The 20,472-nt window shown below is 44.0% G+C and overlaps 1 protein-coding gene across 1 annotated transcript in view; it reads right to left on the bottom strand.

Moving 5' to 3' along the window:
- Positions 1-20,472, bottom strand: part of PTPN3 (protein tyrosine phosphatase non-receptor type 3) — a 486,371-nt gene that overhangs the window by 46,642 nt on the left and 419,257 nt on the right. The window contains exon 22 of the mRNA XM_069730487.1: positions 11,493-11,554. Coding sequence (XP_069586588.1) covers positions 11,493-11,554 — 62 coding nt within the window. The remainder of the gene's footprint in view (positions 1-11,492; positions 11,555-20,472) is intronic.

Raw genomic sequence — 20,472 nt, 5'->3', positions numbered from 1 at the left:
GTGTAGGGTCCCCTCATTTTGACATGCTAAAACAGACAGCTGGGGCTAGTATTCTCAGGTTTGTAAGGGCTATAGCTATTGCCCCCCCCCCCCCCCCCCCCGGAATTAAAATAACAGCAAAGGTGCATCTGTGGCAAGTGGGGTTCATATTTGTGGGGTTTATGTGACCATTGTATTGTCCGGTGACATCAAACCCACGGATTAGTAATGGAGTGGTGTCTGTAAGACACCTATCCATTGCTAATCCTATAGTTGTATCTATCTACTATATAATTGTCTAAGGGTCACTTCCAGGGCCGCCATCAGGGCATTACAGCCGTGACTGGCATATGGGGCCCGGTGAGCAGAGGGGGCCCGCATCGGGCCCCCTCTTACCTGCTCACCGGGCCCCTACCGGCAGCCGCAGGCTGAACCGGGCCCTTAGCGGCGGCCGGCACTACAGCTGTTTAACGCTATTGACGTGCGGGCCCGCGCCCGCACGTCAATAGTTAACAGCAGCCAGCCAGCCGCAGCGTGCAGGTCGCCGGCGTCTGACGTCATTTTAAGTCGCCGGCGAGTGCACACTGCAGCTGCGTGGAGAGAGCAGGAGCGCGGCAGGTAAGCAGAACTTTTTTTATTTTTTTTTATTGAGAGCGGCGATCGGGGGGGGGGGGGAGGGGTTGAGGGGATGAGGGGGCCCAGGGCAGTAAAGCTGGACACAGGGGGGGGGCCCAGGGCAGTAAAGCTGGACACAGGGGGGGGGCCCAGGGCAGTAAAGCTGGACACAGGGAGGGCAGAAAGCTGGACACAGGGGGGGCAGAAAGCTGGACACAGGGAGGGCAGAAAGCTGGACACAGGGAGGGCAGAAAGCTGGACACGGGGGGGGGGGGCAGAAAGCTGGACACGGGGGGGGGCAGAAAGCTGGACACAGGGGGGGGGCAGAAAGCTAGACACAGTGGGGGGCAGAAAGCTGGACACAGTGGGGGGCAGAAAGCTGGACACAGGGGGTGGGCCAGAATGCTGGACACAGGGGGGGCAGAAATGCTGGACACAGTGGGGCAGAAATGCTGGACACAGTGGGGCAGAAATGCTGGACACAGTGGGGCAGAAATGCTGGACACAGTGGGGCAGAAATGCTGGACACAGTGGGGCAGAAATGCTGGACACAGTGGGGCCGAAATGCTGGACACAGTGGGGCCGAAATGCTGGACACAGTGGGGCCGAAATGCTGGACACAGTGGGGCAGAAATGCTGGACACAGTGGGGCAGAAATGCTGGACACAGTGGGGCAGAAATGCTGGACACAGTGGGGCAGAATGCTGGACACAGTGAGGCAGAAATGCTGGACACACAGTGGGGCAGAATGCTGGACACAGTGGGGCAGAAATGCTGGACACACTGGGGCAGAAATGCTGGACACAGTGGGGCAGAAATGCTGGACACACAAGGGCAGAAATGCTGGACACAGTGGGGCAGAAATGCTGAACACAGTGGGTCAGAATGCTGGACATAGTGACAGGGGCAGAATGCTGGACACAGTGACAGGGGCAGAATGCTGGACACAGTGACAGGGGCGGAATGCTGGACACAGTGACAGGGGCAGAATGCTGGACACAGTGACAGGGGCAGAATGCTGGACACAGTGACATTGGCAGAATGCTGGACACAGTGACAGGGGCAGAATGCTGGACACAGTGACAGGGGCAGAATGCTGGACACAGTGACAGGGGCAGAATTCTGGACACAGTGACAGGGGCAGAATGCTGGACACAGGGGCAGACTGTGAGACCCGGGGGCAGAATGCTGGACATTGGGGCAGAATGCTTGACATTGGGGCAGAATTCGAGACACCGGGCAGAATGGAGATACGGGGCATGATTGGAGACACGGGGCAGGATGAAAGACATGGGGGCATGACTGGAGACAGATGGGGGAGGATTGGAGACAGATGGGGCAGAATGGAGACACAGGGGGCATAATTGGAGACAAGTGGCAGAATTGCAGACACAGGGGCATGGTTGGAGACATAGGGGGCAGAATGGAGACATGGGGCATGATTGGAGACACTGGGAGCAGAATTGGAGACAGATCGTGCAGGATCATGGGGCAGGATGGATATGATGGAGACAGATGGGGCCGGATGGAGAGATCACATGGGGCGATCATATGGGGCAGGATGGGGAGATCATATGGGGCAGAATGGATACTCATGAGGGCAGGATGGGAGAACATATGGCTGATGCCAGGAATGAGACACATGGTGGCCAGGATGGGGAATATTATTACCATAGGGGCTAATTTAGGGATATTATTACTGCAGTGATGTATTTATTTTATTTTTTGAGTATACTGTTTTAAATGAGGGGGCGGTCCTGTTACTGTATAGAGTGATACTATGTTGCCTCTTTTTCTTCATGTGGTGTAATGTAGAAGTTGTGAAAAATTAACTAATGTATTCTACAAGCAGAGCTCGAGATAACTGTGTTATTTCCTGCAGAGACAAGTCCTGGATGGATGAAGTGATGGCGGTCTGTGCTGGATGAAAGATAAAGGACTTCACCTAGAGACGTCACTGGTGAGTCAGTGTGTTACCTATACACTGACACTATACACTGTATACTATATACAGAGCTCCTGTGTATAATTTCACTAGTGATCACTGTATTATCTGTACACAGACACTGCATACTAAGTACAGATCTCCTGTGTATAATGGCACTTATGGTGATAGTACGGTGCTTTTTTTTTTAATTACTGATCAGAATTGTAGTATTCGGTCACTTTGTGGTGGTAATATCTGGTCTGGTCATGGTATTGTGGTATTTGTTCCTTGTATGTGATATTATTGGTCATTTTAAACATTGAAAAATAAATAAAAATATACCTAAATTGTATTGCATATTTTAACAAATATTTAATAGGTTACAGTAGAGTAGGGCCCGGCCAAAAGTGTCTAACGTGTTATGGTGGCGGCTTAAAAAATCTTTTGGCCAAAACAAAAGCTGCCGGCTATATGTGTGATCTGGTGATGGGAACTGTTAATGTGTGATAGGTGAGAAGTGGAGTTTTTCCAAGAGAGAGCGGTGGGACTGTGGACAGTTCGAGGGGTGGAGCGTGGAGGTGGGGCTGGGGTGGAGCCTGGGCGGAGTCTCAAGGGGGCCTCGAAAATTTTGCCAGTATGGGGCCCCGAAATTTCTAGTGGCAGCTCTGGTCACTTCCGTCTGTCCTCCTGTCTGTCTGTCTTTCTGTTACGGTTATTCGCTGATTGGTCTCAGCAGCTGCCTGTCATGGCTGCCGCGACCAATCAGCGACGGGCACAGTCCGAAAGAAAATGGCCGCTCCTTACTCCCCGCAGTCAGTGCCTGTCGCCCGCATACTCCCCTCCGGTTACCGCTAACACAGGGTTAATGCCGGCGGTAACGGACCGCGTTATGCCGCGGGTAACGCACTCCGTTACCACCGCTATTAACCCTGTGTGTCTCCAACTTTTTACTATTGATGCTGCCTATGCGGCATCAATAGTAAAAAATGTAATGTTAAAAATAATAAAAAATAAAAAAAAACTGCTATACTCACCCTCCGTAGCAGCTCGCGCCGGCCGCCATCTTCCATTGCAGGTTCCGGTGGCAGAAGGACCTGCCATGACGTCACGGTCATGTGTCTGCAACGTCATCACAGGCCCTGCATGCCTGCGCTGCAAAGACCTGCCATGATGTCACGGTCATGTGACCGCGAAGTCATCACAGGTCCTGCACTAATACCAACCTTGGGACCAGAAGCTGCCGTGGACTACAAGAGCTCCCTCAGAAAGGTGAGTATATGTTTATTTTTTATTTTTTCACCTGTGACAAACCAGGCTTGGCAATATACTATGTAGCTGGGCAATATACTATGTGACTGGCCAATATACTACGTAGCTGGGCAATATACTACGTGACTGGCCAATATACTACGTGACTCTGTGCTGTATACTACGTCACTGGGCAATATACTACGTGGCTGCGCAGTATACTATGTGAATCGGCAATATACTGCGTGGCTGCGCAATATACTACGTCACTAGGCAATATACTACGTGGCTGGGCAATATACTACGTGGCTGGGCAATATACTACGTGGCTGGGCAATATACTACGTGGCTGGGCAATATACTACGTCACTGGGCAATATACTACGTGGCTGGGCAATATACTACGTGGCTGGGCAATATACTACGTGGGCTGGGCAATATACTACATGGACATGCATATTCTAGAATACCCGATGCGTTAGAATCGGGCAACCATCTAGTATATATATATAATTGTCTAAGGGGCACTTCCGTCTGTTTGTCTGTCTGTCACGGAAATCTCGCGTGGCTGATTGGTCGTGCCTGGCAGGCTGTGACCAATCAGCGACGGGCACAGTCCGGTCGCAAATTCGCCCCTTCCTACTCTCTGTCAATGCCCCCTCCATACTCCCCTCCAGTCAGGGCTCACACAGGGTTAATGGCTGCGTTACACTGCGTTATGCCGTGGTGTAACGCAGTCCGTTAACGCTGCAATTAACCGTTTGACCACCTTTTTACTATTTATGCTGCCTACGCAGCATCAATAGTAAAAAGATCTAATGTTAAAAACAAGAAAAAAAAAATCATTATATACTCACCTTCCGCTGCCTTTCCCGCCTATCGTGACGCTCCGGGCCATGCATTGCGGTCTCGCGAGATGATGACGTAGCGGTCTCACGAGACCTGTAAGTCATCTGGGTAATTTTGCAATGCATCGCTGGGACAGTTCTTGGGCTGTGTTATATACTGCGAGTCTGCTATATACTACGTGAGCAGTGTTATATACTGTGTGGCCTGTGTTATTTACTATGTGGGCAGTGTTATATACTATGTGGGCAGTGTTATATACCATGTGGGCAGTGTTATATACTACGTGGGCAATTTTACATACTACTTGGGCAATGTTAAATACTACGTGGACTGTTATATACTGCGTGGATGCTATATATTACGTAGGCTGTTATATACTACGTGGCAGTGTTATATACTACGTGGGCAGTGTTATATTCTACGTGCGCAGTGTTATATACCACGTGGGCTGTGTTATATACTACGTGGGCAGTGTTATATACTACGTGGGCAGTGTTATATACTACGTGGGCAGTGTTATATACTACGTGGGCAGTGTTATATACTATGTGGGCAGTGTTATTTACTACGTGGGCAGTGTTATTTACTACGTGGGCAGTGTTATATACTACGTGTGTAGTGTTATATACTACGTGCGCAGTGTTATATACTACGTGCGCAGTGTTATATACTACGTGGGCTGTGTTATATACTACGTGGGCAGTGTTATATACTACGTGGGCAGTGTTATATACTACGTGGGCAGTGTTATATACTACGTGCGCAGTGTTATATACTACGTGCGCAGTGTTATATACTACGTGCGCAGTGTTATATACTACGTGCACAGTGTTATATACTACGTGCACAGTGTTATATACTACGTGCACAGTGTTACAGTCATGGCCAAAAGTATTGACACCCCTTCAATTCTGTCAGAGAATACTCATTTTCTTCCTGAAAATGATTGCAAACACAAATTATTTGGTATTATCATCTTCATTTAATTTGTCTTAAATGAAAAAAACACAAAAGAAAATGAAACAAAACATTGATCATTTCACACAAAACTCCAAAAATGGGCTAGACAAAAGTATTGGCACCCTCAGCCCAATACTTGGTTGCACAACCTTTAGCCAAAATAACTGCGACCAACCGCTTCCGGTAACTATCAATGAGTTTCTTACAATGCTCTGCTGGAATTTTAGACCATTCTTCTTTGGCAAACTGCTTCAGGTCCCTGATATTTGAAGGGTGTCTTCTCCAAACTGTCATTTTTAGATCTCTCCACAGGTGTTCTATGGGATTCAGGTCTGGACTCATTGCTGGCCACCTTAGAAGTCTCCAGTGCTTTCTCTCAAACCATTTTTAGTGCTTTTTGAAGTGTGTTTTGGGTCATTGTCCTGCTGGAAGACCCATGACCTCTGAGGGAGACCCAGCTTTCTCACACTGGGCCCTACATTATGCTGCAAAATTTGTTGGTAGTCTTCTGACTTCATAATGCCATTCACACGGTCAAGCAGTCCAGTGCCAGAGGCAGCAAAGCAACTCCAAAACATCAGGGAACCTCCGTCAGGTTTGACTGTAGGGACCGTGTTCTTTTCTTTGAATGCCTCTTTTTTTCTCCTGTAAACTCTATGTTGATGCCTTTGCCCAAAAAGCTCCACTTTTGTCTCATCTGACCAGAGAACATTCTTCAAAAACGTTTTAGGCTTTTTCAGGTAAGTTTTGGCAAACTTTAGCCTGGCTTTTTTATGTCTCGGGGTAAGAGGTGGGGTCTTCCTGGGTCTCCTACCATACAGTCCCTTTTCATTCAGATGCCGACATAGTACGGGTTAACACTGAGGGCAGCTTGAACTTGTTTGGATGTTAGTCGAGGTTCTTTATCCAACATCCGCACAATCTTACGTTGAAATCTCTTGTCAATTTTTCTTTTCCGTCCACATCTAGGGAGGTTAGCCACAATGCCATGGGCTTTAAACTTCTTGATGACACTGCGCAGAGTAGACACAGGAACATTCAGGTCTTTGGAGATGGACTTGTAGCCTTGAGATTGCTCATACTTCCTCACAATTTGGTTTCTCAAGTCCTCAGACAGTTCTTTGGTCTTCTTTCTTTTCTCCATGCTCAATGTGGTACACACAAGGACACAGGACAGAGGTTGAGTCAACTTTAATCCATGTCAACTGGCTGCAAGTGTGATTTAGTTATTGCCAACACCTGTTAGGTGCCAAAGGTAAGTTACAGGTGCTGTTAATTACATAAATTAGAGAAGCATCACATGATTTTTCGAACAGTGCCAATACTTCTGTCTACCCCCTTTTTTATGTTTGGTGTGGAATTATATCCAATTTGGCTTTAGGACAATTCTTTTTGTGTTTTTTTTTCATTTAAGAGAAATTAAATGAAGATAATACCAAATAATTTGTGTTTGCAATCATTTTCAGGAAGAAAATGAGTATTATCTGACAGAATTGCAGGGGTGTCAATACTTTTGGGCATGACTTTATATACTACGTGGGCTGTGTTATATACGTGGGCTGTGTTATATACTACGTGGGCAGCATTATATACTACATGGGCAGCGTTATATACTACATGGGCTGCGTTATATACTACGTGCGCATTGTTATATACTACGTGCGCAGTGTTATATACTACGTGCGCAGTGTTATATACTACGTGCGCAGTATTATATGCTACGTGCGCAGTGTTATATACTACGTGCGCGGTGTTATATACTACGCGCGCGGTGTTATATACTACGTGCGCAGTATTATATACTACGTGCGCATTATTATATACTATGTGGGCTGTGTTATATACTACGTGAGCTGTGTTATATACTACGTGGGCTGTGTTACATACTACGTGGGCTGTGTTATATAGTACGTGGGCTGTGTTATATACTACGTGAGCAGTGTTATATAATACGTGGGCAGTGTTATATAATACGTGGGCAGTGTTATATACTACGTGGGCAGTGTTATATAATATGTGGGCAGTGTTATATACTACGTGCGCAGTGTTATATACTACGTGCGCAGTGTTACATACTATGTGCCCAGTGTTATATACTAGGGGGGCTGTGTTATATACTACGTGGCTGTGTTATATACTACGTGGCTCCTATATACTACATGGCTGTGATATATACTACGTGGCTGTCTGTGTTACGTGGCCTCTGCTATATGCTATGTGGCTGCTATATATATATATATATATATATATATATATATATATATATATATATATATATACACATACATACATACATATTCTAGAATACCCTAATGCTTTCAAATCGGGCCAGCATCTAGTTGTAAATAAACACACAGCCAGAATTAAGTCCCTTATTTGAAATTTAAAAAAAAAAACCACACTAACTTTTTTATTTAAAAACAAACAGTTATACTCATCTAACGCCCATTCCACTGAAGCCCTTGTCTCATGTGAAAAAAGACATGAAATGAAAAATAACCATATATCGCTCTCCTGTCCGTCGTTCTGTTCCATGCCAAATCCATGTCTGCACATAAACAGTTTTCAACCTGGACAGTGCCAAGAAATAACCATCCTGGTTGACAACCACTGGGGAATGAGCAGCTGCGAGCTCAGCCTCAGTGACTAGCGATGATGTCATCGAGGTTACTGCAGGCCTCTGAGGCTGCATTCCCAGCTGGGCCCCTGAACTGCCGGGACTATGGTGAGATCACCGCTACCACAGTGAGAAAAAGTCTCAAGGTGCAGTGGTGAGTTCACCGCAGTTCACCTGGGGAAATTTCTCCTGGTGAACTCTCTGAGCTCAGTGCTGCATCGTTGTTCAGGATGCCAAACTCAAACAGTAACACGAACTTCCTGGTGAAGTCGGTGTTCAGGGTCTGTGCCCAAACAGATTTTCGGTACGGCCCCCCAACTTTACTATACGGGTTTCTCCATGTCTAGTCATGAGGCACCTTATTTTAACTTAATTTTACTTCAATACCAATAAAAATTGCTTTTATCCCCTCAAAACAATTTTGTTTACACTTCTTGACTCTAGATCTTATTGTGGTACCAATGGTTAGCTAGATATCATCTCATACACTGTTGTCTGCAGTGATTTTTTGACATGAGGAACAGTAAATGTAACAGAAACAAAGGGAGAATATTGAAAAATCTCAGCAACAGTATTTATTTTTATGTGGTTATGGCTACATATTTTTATAGGCACTTAGAGGAACTAAGTAAGGAAAGAATGCAAACATGTCCTAGATAGCAATTTAAAAAAAAAACAATGGTCATTGTAAGGTCTCATATGCATGTGGCAAAGAGAAGTTAGGGTGACAAAGGGAGTTCCATTTTATTCTGTTATACTGTGGTTTGGAATCCTACTCTCTTAGAAGCAATGCATTTTACAGGAGACATTTAAAAAAACAACACAAAAACATATATGACATCTAATGGAGAATGCCAAATTTTTAATAATACATTAAAAGGAGGTATAGTAAAGTACTCACACACATTTTCGAGTACCCTTTTATGACACTGTATAGTTATGCAGACATATGCATGAAGCTCTACTAAGACAAATTCCACTCAAAAAGATATGCAGTCCAGTATGCTAAATAATTATAGGAAAAAAATTATAAATTGTGTAATGAAACAAAATAAGCCACCAAATATTGCGACAGAGACTCATTCCAGAGAGGGTAAAAAATAATCAAAATATTTTTCAACCAAATAAATAGTAAGAAATAGAAAAAATGTTAGTGTTGTCCGCCTCAAAAACAGTCTTGGTGAAATGGTGGAAGAGGGCCAATCTGCTAAACTTCTTTTTCTCTACAGTATGGATGAAGCTTTCCATAGCGAAACACGCGCCGGGTGTGGTGGGTTCCTGGTCTGCGCCACTGCTGGCAATTTCATCTTGTATATTACTGTTTGTTATAATATGCTTGTATACTTGTGTTATTCCTTTTGCATGCTCTACTGTGGTCTCCTTTAAACATGTTATTTGATTGAATTAATCTCTCAGGACTTTTCTTATATTAAATTTGAAAAAATCCTGTGGTTACATACACCTGATTTTCTACAGGTTTAGTATTGAGTTATTATTGCCATATCTGTCCTAGCTTTTTATGAACTCGTTACTATGGGTATTATATGCGAGCCCCTTTGATCATCTATTAGAGCCTTTTTTGTAAGTAACTAATCGATCAATATATTATTGCAGTGCCTTATATGCCATTTACTCTCAGGTATACCCACCTTCCTTTCCTGTATTTGTATACCCCATTTTAACATTTATTTACCCTTTGTCATTGTTTTTATAATTATTGCATTAATAAAAATATTAAATTTCAACATTTCTAAAAAGCCTTTGGTTTATTTGTGTTTGTTACATCTCTGCTTTTTTGGTATAAATACTTAGAATGGACAATATTAATGTCATTTATACAAGAAAATCACATGATAGACAACATGATCATGGATACCAGAAATTCTCCATTAGATGTCACCTGCTTACCCCAGCAGGAAGTACGGAGCCACCTCAAAATCACTAAAGTAGACAAATCCTCGGAACTGGATGACATACACCCCCGAGTACTGTAGTACTGTGACAGACAGAACATTATTTTCAATATTCATAGATTCCACAATAACAGGAGCTGTAAAGTAGGACTATCGCAAACTGACTGTCTTGTGGTACAAGTACTGAAAAACAATCAGGGTTCGGTCCAGTCAAACTAGTTCTAGACTGGACCAGGGAAATTCTGTAGATGTTGACTATTTGGACTATTCTGTAGATTTTGACTATTTGGACTTTTCAAAGGCGCTAGATACGGTGCCACACAAGAGTTTGGTACATAAAATGAGAATAATGGGAAAATGGGAAAACATGTGTACCTGAGTTAACAAGTGGCTCAGTGATAGGAAACAAAAGGTGGTTATTAATGAAACACACCTGGATTAAGTCATAGTTAACAGTGGATTCGTCGGTGTCAGACCCGGGACCGGAGAGTATGTATGCATTATACATACTCCTGGCCAGTGAGCGTGGCCTTGCTTCCATATGTTGTATGGAGCGAGTATGCACCCTCTAGTCAGCCTCACTCACTGGCCCATCTCATCACTAGATGGGCGTGGCCTCGCTCAATACAAGGGTATGGAAGCAAAGCCACACCCACTTGCCGGGAGAATTTTTTCTGCCCCTGAGAGCAGCATGATATAGGTCAGAGTCCAGGGAGGAAATGTTATCTGCTGCAAATCTACCAGTTATCTGAACGATGAGCTGTATATAACCCTGCCTACACCACTGATCGGCAGCTCTCTGTTTACACTGTGCATGGGCAGAAAGCTACATCAGTGGTGTAGGCAGAGCTCATAAGTATGGAAGATTGCATCTCAGAGGGATTTCTAGTTCTGTAGTGATAACCTTTTGCTGGAATCAGGGTCACTATCTCTATATTATATGCTGTTCTCTGATTAGGTGGCAAAATAACTGGTGGCAGATACCATACCAATAGTTGGGAAGATTTATACAGGGTACATAAGACAGTCAACATATTGGTGGTGAATAAATTCAAATTGGACCTTTTCCTGTGGCTCAACATTGTATCTTGGTTGCCCTTTTTCAGATTTCTTTATAATGCTAAAGTTTCATAAATCTGCATGATAAAATCAATGTTATAGTCGAGGCCACATGTTTTAAATCTATTCTGTGGTGATTATATATAGCTTTATAACAATGAGATATTTTTTTGAAGTGGATGTATGAGACGTGGGAGCTTTATCCCACACCAATTTGCCCACAATTTGCACTACTGAGACCTCATCTTTTTTGGAGGGCGTTAGCGAGTAATTTCCATTCTCAGTCAAACACACAGATCAGCTACAACAAATTGTGTTTACTTACATTCACATAACTTGCATTTACGTAGTCTTCATTTCCCTGTAAAATGACTCGTGTTGTATCATCTGCAAGTAGAAAATGTAATATACGACAAGCTAAACATGAATGCAAAACAAGTAAAGTGCCACGCACCTGTAATGTGCACAAAGCCAAACAATAGAAATAGAAAATAGTTTGTGATACGTGACCGAAAGAATACACTACCCAAACTAGCAAATAAATACACCTTATCCAAAACAGTACATGTAGGGCCAAACAATTAAAAAGAGAACACAAGCTGCAATGATACCCATAAGGCTAGGGTCACATTGCGTTAGCAGCAGCCCATTCAGCACATACGCTAACGGGCTGCTGCTAGCGCAAGTGCCTGCGCTACATCACGCTAGCGCAGATGGAGCTTATGCTAGCTCCATCTGCACTAGCAGTGATGAACCCGGAAACGATGCAGCCAGCGTCTCGGGTCCGTCAGTCAAATGACGGCACATCACTAGCGCACACCCAATGCCATTACTAGCAATGGAAGCGTTAACGGACTACGATACACCGCATTATGCAGCGGTGTAACGTAGTCCGTTAAACGGACACCCGAAACGCAATGTGACTCCAGCCTAAGACTACAGTCTGAGAAGTGCCCTGTCCCAGACACCCTTTCCCTTACACATGCACTAAGTAAGAAGCCTCCGATTACCAATGGAGATGTATACATATGAGCAAGGAAGAGAATACAAATATACCCAAGGCAAAGTATTAACTGCAAGTGAATGCAAAAATGAAACCGAAGAGAATACAATTAGGCCAAAGTATCTTCAAGCATAAAGGGGAAGCGGTATCTCACCCCTGGCATTATGCCACCAGTGGTGTGTCCACCTCAGGGGTACTCTGACAGGAAGGGGCACGGCATCCTCTGCATAACACTACCAGTTGTGGCTTCTTCATGGGTTCCACGAGTTATGCCAAAAGCAATGGCATAACCTCTAAGTAGGCCACCACTTAACATAATATCACTACCTCTTCAGGTGACAATGGATATACAACTCTCCATTAGCATGAGGAAGCCAGTGATTATTCAACCTGGGGCAGTGGTCCTGCAGCTCCCATTGTCTTATAAGAGAAGGGATTGAGGCTGACAAAGTTTACAAAGGCCCCTTGCATATAAGCTGTGCAACACTCTGACAAATGCAACTTATTTCTGTAAAAAAACAAAAGCTCTTGTACAGTTAAGTCGATGACAAAAAAGTTAGGGCTCCTAGAATGTGACAATGAAAAAGCAAAAAAAAAAAAAAAAAAAAACATGTATGGACACTGAGGCCAAAGTAGGTCTGGCCTTTAAAAAATTAACAAAGTAGTTTAGTAGGTTGCAGGTTTCTTATTATTGCATGTTTGTAGGGTGTAGGGCGTTTGTGCAGGTCATTAGTGGGTATCAGTGGAGCTCATGTGCTCTTCTTAAATGTCTTGTTTTTATATGTGCCATTTTTAACATAATTTATTTCTTTTGCATTATTTGGTAGTTTCTGTAGAATTTTTTTTTTCACCTTTGCCTTCATCACACACCCTGTTTTCTCTTGTTTGGCTGAGAATTCTAATATGAAATCCTCATTGAGTTGCGCTATTCTATAAACTTTACATTAAAGAGAATCTGCCAGCAGGTTTCGCTACCTAACGTAAGAGTAGCATGATGTAAAGGAAGAGAGCCTGAACCCAACGATATATTGCTTAGTTTACCGGGTGCGGCAGCTCTGACACAGAGTTCTTAGATGCACAATGCAGCAGTGCCAAGAAAGCTAACCTCACCCACAACAGGCTCTGTATGTATATGATCTAAAGACAGTAAGCTGCTTATCACAGGAGGGGTCGAATACAACATGAAAATAAACGTATTTATACTGTCTATAAAACAAATTAAATTAAAACAAATAAAACAAATTAAAATAAACTGAAGAAATAAAATAAAACCTGAAGAACAACACATAACTTATGTTGCCCAAGAAATTAATCATTCACTGGATAGTATTTACAACAGATGATCTGTAACTATGAAGCTGTGTGCACACGTTGCAGATTTTTCGCTTTTTTTCCCGCTATAAAATCGCGAAAAAAACGCATACATTATGCAGCCCATCATTTAGAATGCATTCCACAATTTTTGTGCACATGATGTGTTTTTTTTGCCACGAAAAAAAAGCATCGCGGTAAAAAACGCAGCATGTTCATTAATTTCGCAGATTTTTTGCGGATTTTCCACTATATTATTGCATTGGGAACCTCCGGAAAAATGCGTTAAAAAACGCGGTAAAAATACATTCGGATTTCTTGCAGAAAATGTCCAGTTTTGCACAGGAAATTTCTGCAAGAAATCCTGAGGCTATGTGCACACGTCAGGATTTCTGGCAGAAATTTTCCTGACAAAAACCGGACATTTCTGCCAGAAATCCGCATGCGTTTTTACCGCAATTTTACCACGATTTTCACGCTTTTTTGGTGCGTTTTTCCCAAATGCATAGAATAGCGCGAAAAACGCAGAAAATCCGCAAAATTAATGAACATGCTGCTTTTTTTTTACCGCGATGCGTTTTTTTCCCGGAAAAAAACGCATCATGTGCACAAAACATGCAGAATGCATTCTAAATGATAGTATGCATGATGTATGCATTTTTAATGAGTTTTTATAGCGTTTTTACCGCGAAAAAAACGTGAAAAAACCTGAACGTGTGCACATAGCCTGAACGTGTGCACATAGCCTGACTTAAAAGGGAATCCTCAAGCTATCTCTTGAACAGCTCAGAGAAATGCAGTCTCCTTAGTTTCCTTACTTCTAGAAGAGCGGGCTGTCCACCTTGAGTGACAGCTCTGATAAGCAGAACTGTAATATTAGTAGAATAAAAACTCTCAGCAGAAGCTCTGCTATACCACATTCATCCATCAATGGTTTCTTCTTGAGACTACACGGTTATCACTACAGTATATTTACACATAGAGATAACAAAGTATTTCAACAAGCACACAGCTCTGGACACAGCCATGATTAGGAGACCAGCTATGAAAGCTGTAGGGCTTTTTACAGTGGGTACGGAAAGTATTCAGACCCCTTTAAATTCTTCACTCTGTTTCATTGCAGCCATTTGCCAAATTCAAAAAAGTTCATTTTTTTCTCATTAATGTACCCTCTGCTCCCCACCTTGACTGAAAAAACCCAGAAATGTAGACATTTTTCCAAATGTAATAAAAAAGAAAAACTGAAATATCACATGGTCATAAGTATTCAGACCCTTTGCTCAGACACTCATATTTAAGTCACATGCTGTCCATTTCCTTGAGATGGTTCTACTCCTTCATTGGAGTTCAGCTGTGTTTAATTAAACTGATAGGACTTGATTTGGAAAGGCACACACCTGTCTATGTAAAGGCCCCGTCACACTTAGCGACGCTAAAGCGATCCCGACAACGATACGACCTGTCAGGGATCGTTGCTGCGTCGCTATGTGGTCGCTGGTGAGATGTCAAACAGTGAGATCTCCCCAACGACGCAGCAGCGATGCGGCGACCTGTAGCGACCTGTACAACGATGTCACACGGCAGCTATTTCATGACAATTCAGACCTCAATGACGGACGTCCTGTCAACGAGGTCGTTGGTAAGGTGTCAAACACAGCGATGTGTGCTACCCAGCGGTTCAACGACCAAAAAAAGGTCCAGGCCATTCCGACACGACCAGCGATCTCACAGCAGGGGCCTGGTCGCTGCTACGTGTCACACAAAGCGAGATCGCTACTGAGGTCGCTGTTGCGTCACAAAACTTGTGACTCAGCAGCGATCTCGCTAGCGATCTCGCTTTGTGTGACTGGGGCTTAAAGGGAGGGTGCCGTGATTTTAGTTTTTGTATTAATAATTATTGATTATATAATCAATTATTTTTAATACAAAAGTAAATGTAGTACTTTAATACTTTTTTATTTATTCATTTTTACTTTTGCCACTGGAGGCCGCCATTTTCTTTAGTGTGGGTGTAAGTGTCTGGACACGACACTTGCACACCTCAGTTACGGCAGCCATGGGCATAAGAGCCAACAGTCGGGCTCCGACCGCTCCTCCTGCCTCTCAGCTGTGACTTGGGCACGCCCACTGGGCTGCTACGTCACAGCTGTGAGAGGAGATCGCGGCCATTTTGTTTTTTTCCTCTGTCATCGCACACACAGCTCAGTGTGTGCGATCATAGCAGGAGCTGCCAGGGAGAAGCTGGTGCTGGGAAGAGAGGTTCGGGGTGAGTATCTGCAGCCAGGAGCTGTGATTGCAGCCTGTACTTAGTATTACAGCACAGGCTGCAATCACTGCCGACCTGTTCAGAGCAGAGCAGGGAGATCGTCACACTGCTCTGCCCTGAACATGACTCAGCACTTCCTGGGGGAGGACTGAAGGTAAGTACAGAGTTTTTATTTTCTTAGCATCTACCACTGCTACCTGTCCCTATATACCACTGCTATCAGCCCTTATATACCACTGCTACCAGCCCCTATATACCACTGCTACCTGCTCCTATATACCACTGCTACCAGCCCCTATATACCACTGCTACCTGCCCCTATATACCACTGCTACCAGCCCCTATATACCACTGCTACCTGCTCCTATATACCACTGCTACCAGCCCCTATATACCACTGCTACCTGCTCCTATATACCACTGCTACCTGCTCCTATATACCACTGCTACCTGCTCCTATATACCACTGCTACCAGCCCCTATATACCACTGCTACCTGCCCCTATATACCACTGCTACCAGCCCCTATATACCACTGCTACCTGCTCCTATATACCACTGCTACCAGCCCCTATATACCACTGCTACCTGCTCCTATATACCACTGCTACCAGCCCCTATATACCACTGCTACCTGCTCCTATATACCACTGCTACCAGCCCCTATATACCACTGCTACCTGCTCCTATATACCACTGCTACCAGCCCCTATATACCACTGCTACCTGCCCCTATATACCACTGCTACCTGCTCCTACATACCACTGCTACCAACCCCTATATACCACTGCTACCTGCTCCTATATACCACTGCTACCAGCCCCTATATACCACTGCTACCTGCTCCTATATACCACTGCTACCTGCCTCGGTATAGCACCGCTACCTGCCTCTGTATACCACCTACCACTGCTGCCTGCCTCTATATACCATCTACCACTGCTGCCTGCCTCTATATACCATCTACCACTGCTGCCTGTCTCTATATACCATCTACCACTGCTGCCTGCCTCTATATACCATCTACCACTGCTGCCTGCCTCAATATACCATCTACCACTGCTGCCTGTCTCTATATACCATCTACCACTGCTGCCTGCCTCTATATACCATCTACCACTGCTGCCTGCCTCTATATACCATCTACCACTGCTGCCTGCCTCTATATACCATCTACCACTGCTGCCTGCCTCTATATACCATCTACCACTGCTACCTCTGTCCTGTGTAGCTAATCTAGTCTTGTGTAGCTAATCCTGTCCTGTGTACAGTATCACACAAGATAGGATTAGATACACGGCGCAGCACAGTATCACACAGGACAGGATTAGATACACGGCTCAGCAGTCAGTATCTAATCCTCTCCTATGCACTCCTCTCCCCCCTGCGTGTCTTTCCCCATTGTGGTTTATTATTTTTGTTGTGGGAGATGAGGGAGTCGAGGATTATGCGTTCGGTATGGTATAAAAAAGATTAATAAAGGACTTTATTCTGGCCGATTCTTTATTTACAATACATGTGAGATCTATGTGGCGGCATTATGGGTGATCTATATGGCGGTATTATGTGAGAAGCATATGGTGGTATGTGAGAACACTGGCGGTATTATGTGTGATCTATATGGTGGTATGTGAGAACACTGGCGGTATTATGTGTGATCTATATGGCGGTATGTGAGAACACTGGCGGTATTATGTGTGATCTATATGGTGGTATGTGAGAACACTGGCGGTATTATGTGTGATCTATATGGTGGTATGTGAGAACACTGGCGGTATTATGTGTGATCTATATGGCAGTATGTGAGAACACTGGCGGTATTATGTGTGATCTATATGGCGGTATGTGAGAACACTGGCGGTATTATGTGTGATCTATATGGTGGTATTATGTGAGAACTGTATGACAGTATTGTGTGATCTATTTGATAGTATTGTGTGTGATCTATATGGCGGTATTATGTGAGAACACTATGGCAGTATTATCTTCAGAAAGTGGACCCATTCTATAGTGGTTCTGGCTGAGCACCTGCACGCGGGTCTAGGGTAATAGAGGGGGCAGCATGACCTCCAGTTAGGTGCAGTCAGGGGAAGGCTGGTGAGGCGGCTGAAGAGAGGGGTCTCATTTTTATCGTTACTATATGGCTACATTTCCTTCCCAGCGTCACCCCGTACTTCGCCTGTCACCTCGCTTTCACACATTGCTAGGACAGGATCTGAGGAGGGGAATGGGGTCTGCATGCAAAGTCTGGATCAGACCAGGCCATCAATCCGCAGAAATGTTTCCTGGATTTCTGTGGAGCAGACGGTCCATCCATGTGTATAAAAGACAGCTCTGTATGTACAATCCCTGGCTGCTCCGCACACCGAACAGGGGGCCCCTATAGACCAGCACACTGCTCTCCTGAAATACTCTGTGCTGCTGTCACCCTGCTCCCTCCACCACATATCTCCCAGAATCCTTGCTGCCTGCCATCCTCGGTGACTGTCTACTTGTCAGTATAAGGCTGCCTTCACACTATCATTATTTGGTCAGTATTTTACATCAGTATTTATAAGCCAAAACCAGGAGTGGGTGATAAATGCAGAAGTGGTGCATATGTTTCTATTATACTTTTCCTCTATTTGTTCCATTCCTGGTTTTGGCTTACAAATACTGAGGTAAAATACTGACCAAATACTGATAGTGTGACGGCAGCCATACTCTGCAGTCACCAACAAAATGGCTGCTCACTGGGTTCCTGAATATCATCCTCTCTAATCCCTTAGCAAACACCCAGAAGGGGAGGAGAGGAGACATCACACACGTCAGCAGACTCCGCCCATAATTACTGCAGTGCAGTAATGTGAGCTATTTGTACACTAGGTTTTTCTGAAATTTCAGCAGCTGCTCTCCCTAGTGTTGAAAAGTGGAAATTCCAAAACTTTTCAAATAATTTTTCATATTTTACTAAATTAAACAAATGATAATATTTTTTAAGAAAATGTGATCATTAATTCTTTACATTTTTACAATTTCTGAAAAAAATTTTTTTTTGATGGCACCTTCCCTTTAAGACCTCACAGCTCACAGTGCATTGTTCTCTCACAATTGATTAGAAGCAATCCTGGGAATAAGACCCTATTTGCGCTTTTTTGTCTCCTATTTTTCCTATACTAGCTCACAGTGCATGTCAGACCAAATGAGAATCATAAGGTCAAAGGAACTGGCCAAGGAGCTCAGAGACAGAATTGTGGCAAGACACAGATCTGGCCAAGGTTACAACAGAATTTCTGCAGTACTCAAGGTTCCTAAGAGCACAGTGGCCTTCATAATCCTTTAATGGAAGAAGTTTGGGACCACCAGAAGTCTTCCTAGACCTGGCCATTCAGCCAAACTGAGCCTTGACGAGAGAGGTAAAGAAGAACCCCAAGATCACTGTGGCTGAGCTCCAGAGATATAGGGAGATGAGAGAAAGTTCCAAAAAGTCAACTATCACTGCAGCCCTCCATCAGTCGGGCCTTTATGGCAGAGTGGCTAGACGGAAGCCTCTTCTCAGTGCAAAAAAGCCTATGAAAGCTTGCAGAGTTTACTAAAAAAAACACATGAAGAACTCCCAGACTACGAGGATCTGCAAGGAAGAATGGCAGAGGATCCCCAAATCCAGGTATGAAAAACTTGTTGCATCATTCTCAAGAAGACTCATGGCTGTACTAGCTCAAAAGGGTACGTCTACTCAATACGGAGAAAAGCATCTGAATACTTATGACCATTAGTGATGAGGGAATATACTCGTTACTCGAGATTTCCCGAGCACGCTCGGGTGTCCTCTGAGTACTTTTTAGTGCTCGGAAATTTAGTTTTCTTCGCCGCACCTGGATGATTTACAGCTACTAGCCAGGCTGAGTATATGTGGGGATTCCCTAGCAACCAGGCAACCCCCACGTGTACTTAGCCTGGCTAATAGCTGTAAATCATTCAGCTGAGGCGATGAAAACTAAATCTCCGAGCACTAAAAAATACTCGTCGGACAATCTCGAGTAACGAGTATATTCGCTTATCATTAATGACCATGTGATATTTCAGTTTTTCTTTATTAATACCTTTGCAAAAATTACTACATTTCTGCTTTTTTCAGTCGAGATGGGGTGCAGAGTGTACATTAATGCTGCGGCCCTTTTTCATTTTTGTCTTTTTGTTTTTCGCTCCACTCCTTCCCAGAGCCATAACTTTTTTATTTTTCCGTCAATATGGCCATGTGAGGGCTTGTTTTTTGCGTGCTGAGCTGACGTTTCTAATGATACCACACTTGTCAAGATATTTTCTTTTGATCGCCCATTATTGCATTTGAATGCAATGTCGTGGCGACCCCAAAAAAACGTAATTCTGGCGTTTCAAATTTTTTTCTCGCTACGCTGTTTAGCGATAAGGTGAATGCTTTTTTTTTACTGATAGATCGGGCGATTCTGAACGCGGCGATACCAAATATGTGCAGGTTTGATTTTTTTTTTTATTGTTATATTTTGGATGGGGCGAAAGGGGGGTGATTTAAACTTTCATTTTTTAAAAAAAATTTTTCATATTTTTTTTTAAATTTTTTTTTACTTTTGCCATGCTTCAATAGCCTCCATTGGAGGCTAGAAGCTGGCCCCACTCGATCGGTTCAGCTACATAGTAGCGAACATCAGATCGCTGCTATGTAGCTGAATTGCAGGTGTGCTATGAGCGCCGACCACAGGGGGGCG

Source organism: Ranitomeya imitator, chromosome 6 (assembly GCF_032444005.1).
Source record: "Ranitomeya imitator isolate aRanImi1 chromosome 6, aRanImi1.pri, whole genome shotgun sequence".
Taxonomy (NCBI): domain Eukaryota; kingdom Metazoa; phylum Chordata; class Amphibia; order Anura; family Dendrobatidae; genus Ranitomeya; species Ranitomeya imitator.
The sequence above is the reverse complement of the archived record's forward strand: the minus strand, read 5'-3'. Positions and strand labels throughout refer to the sequence as shown.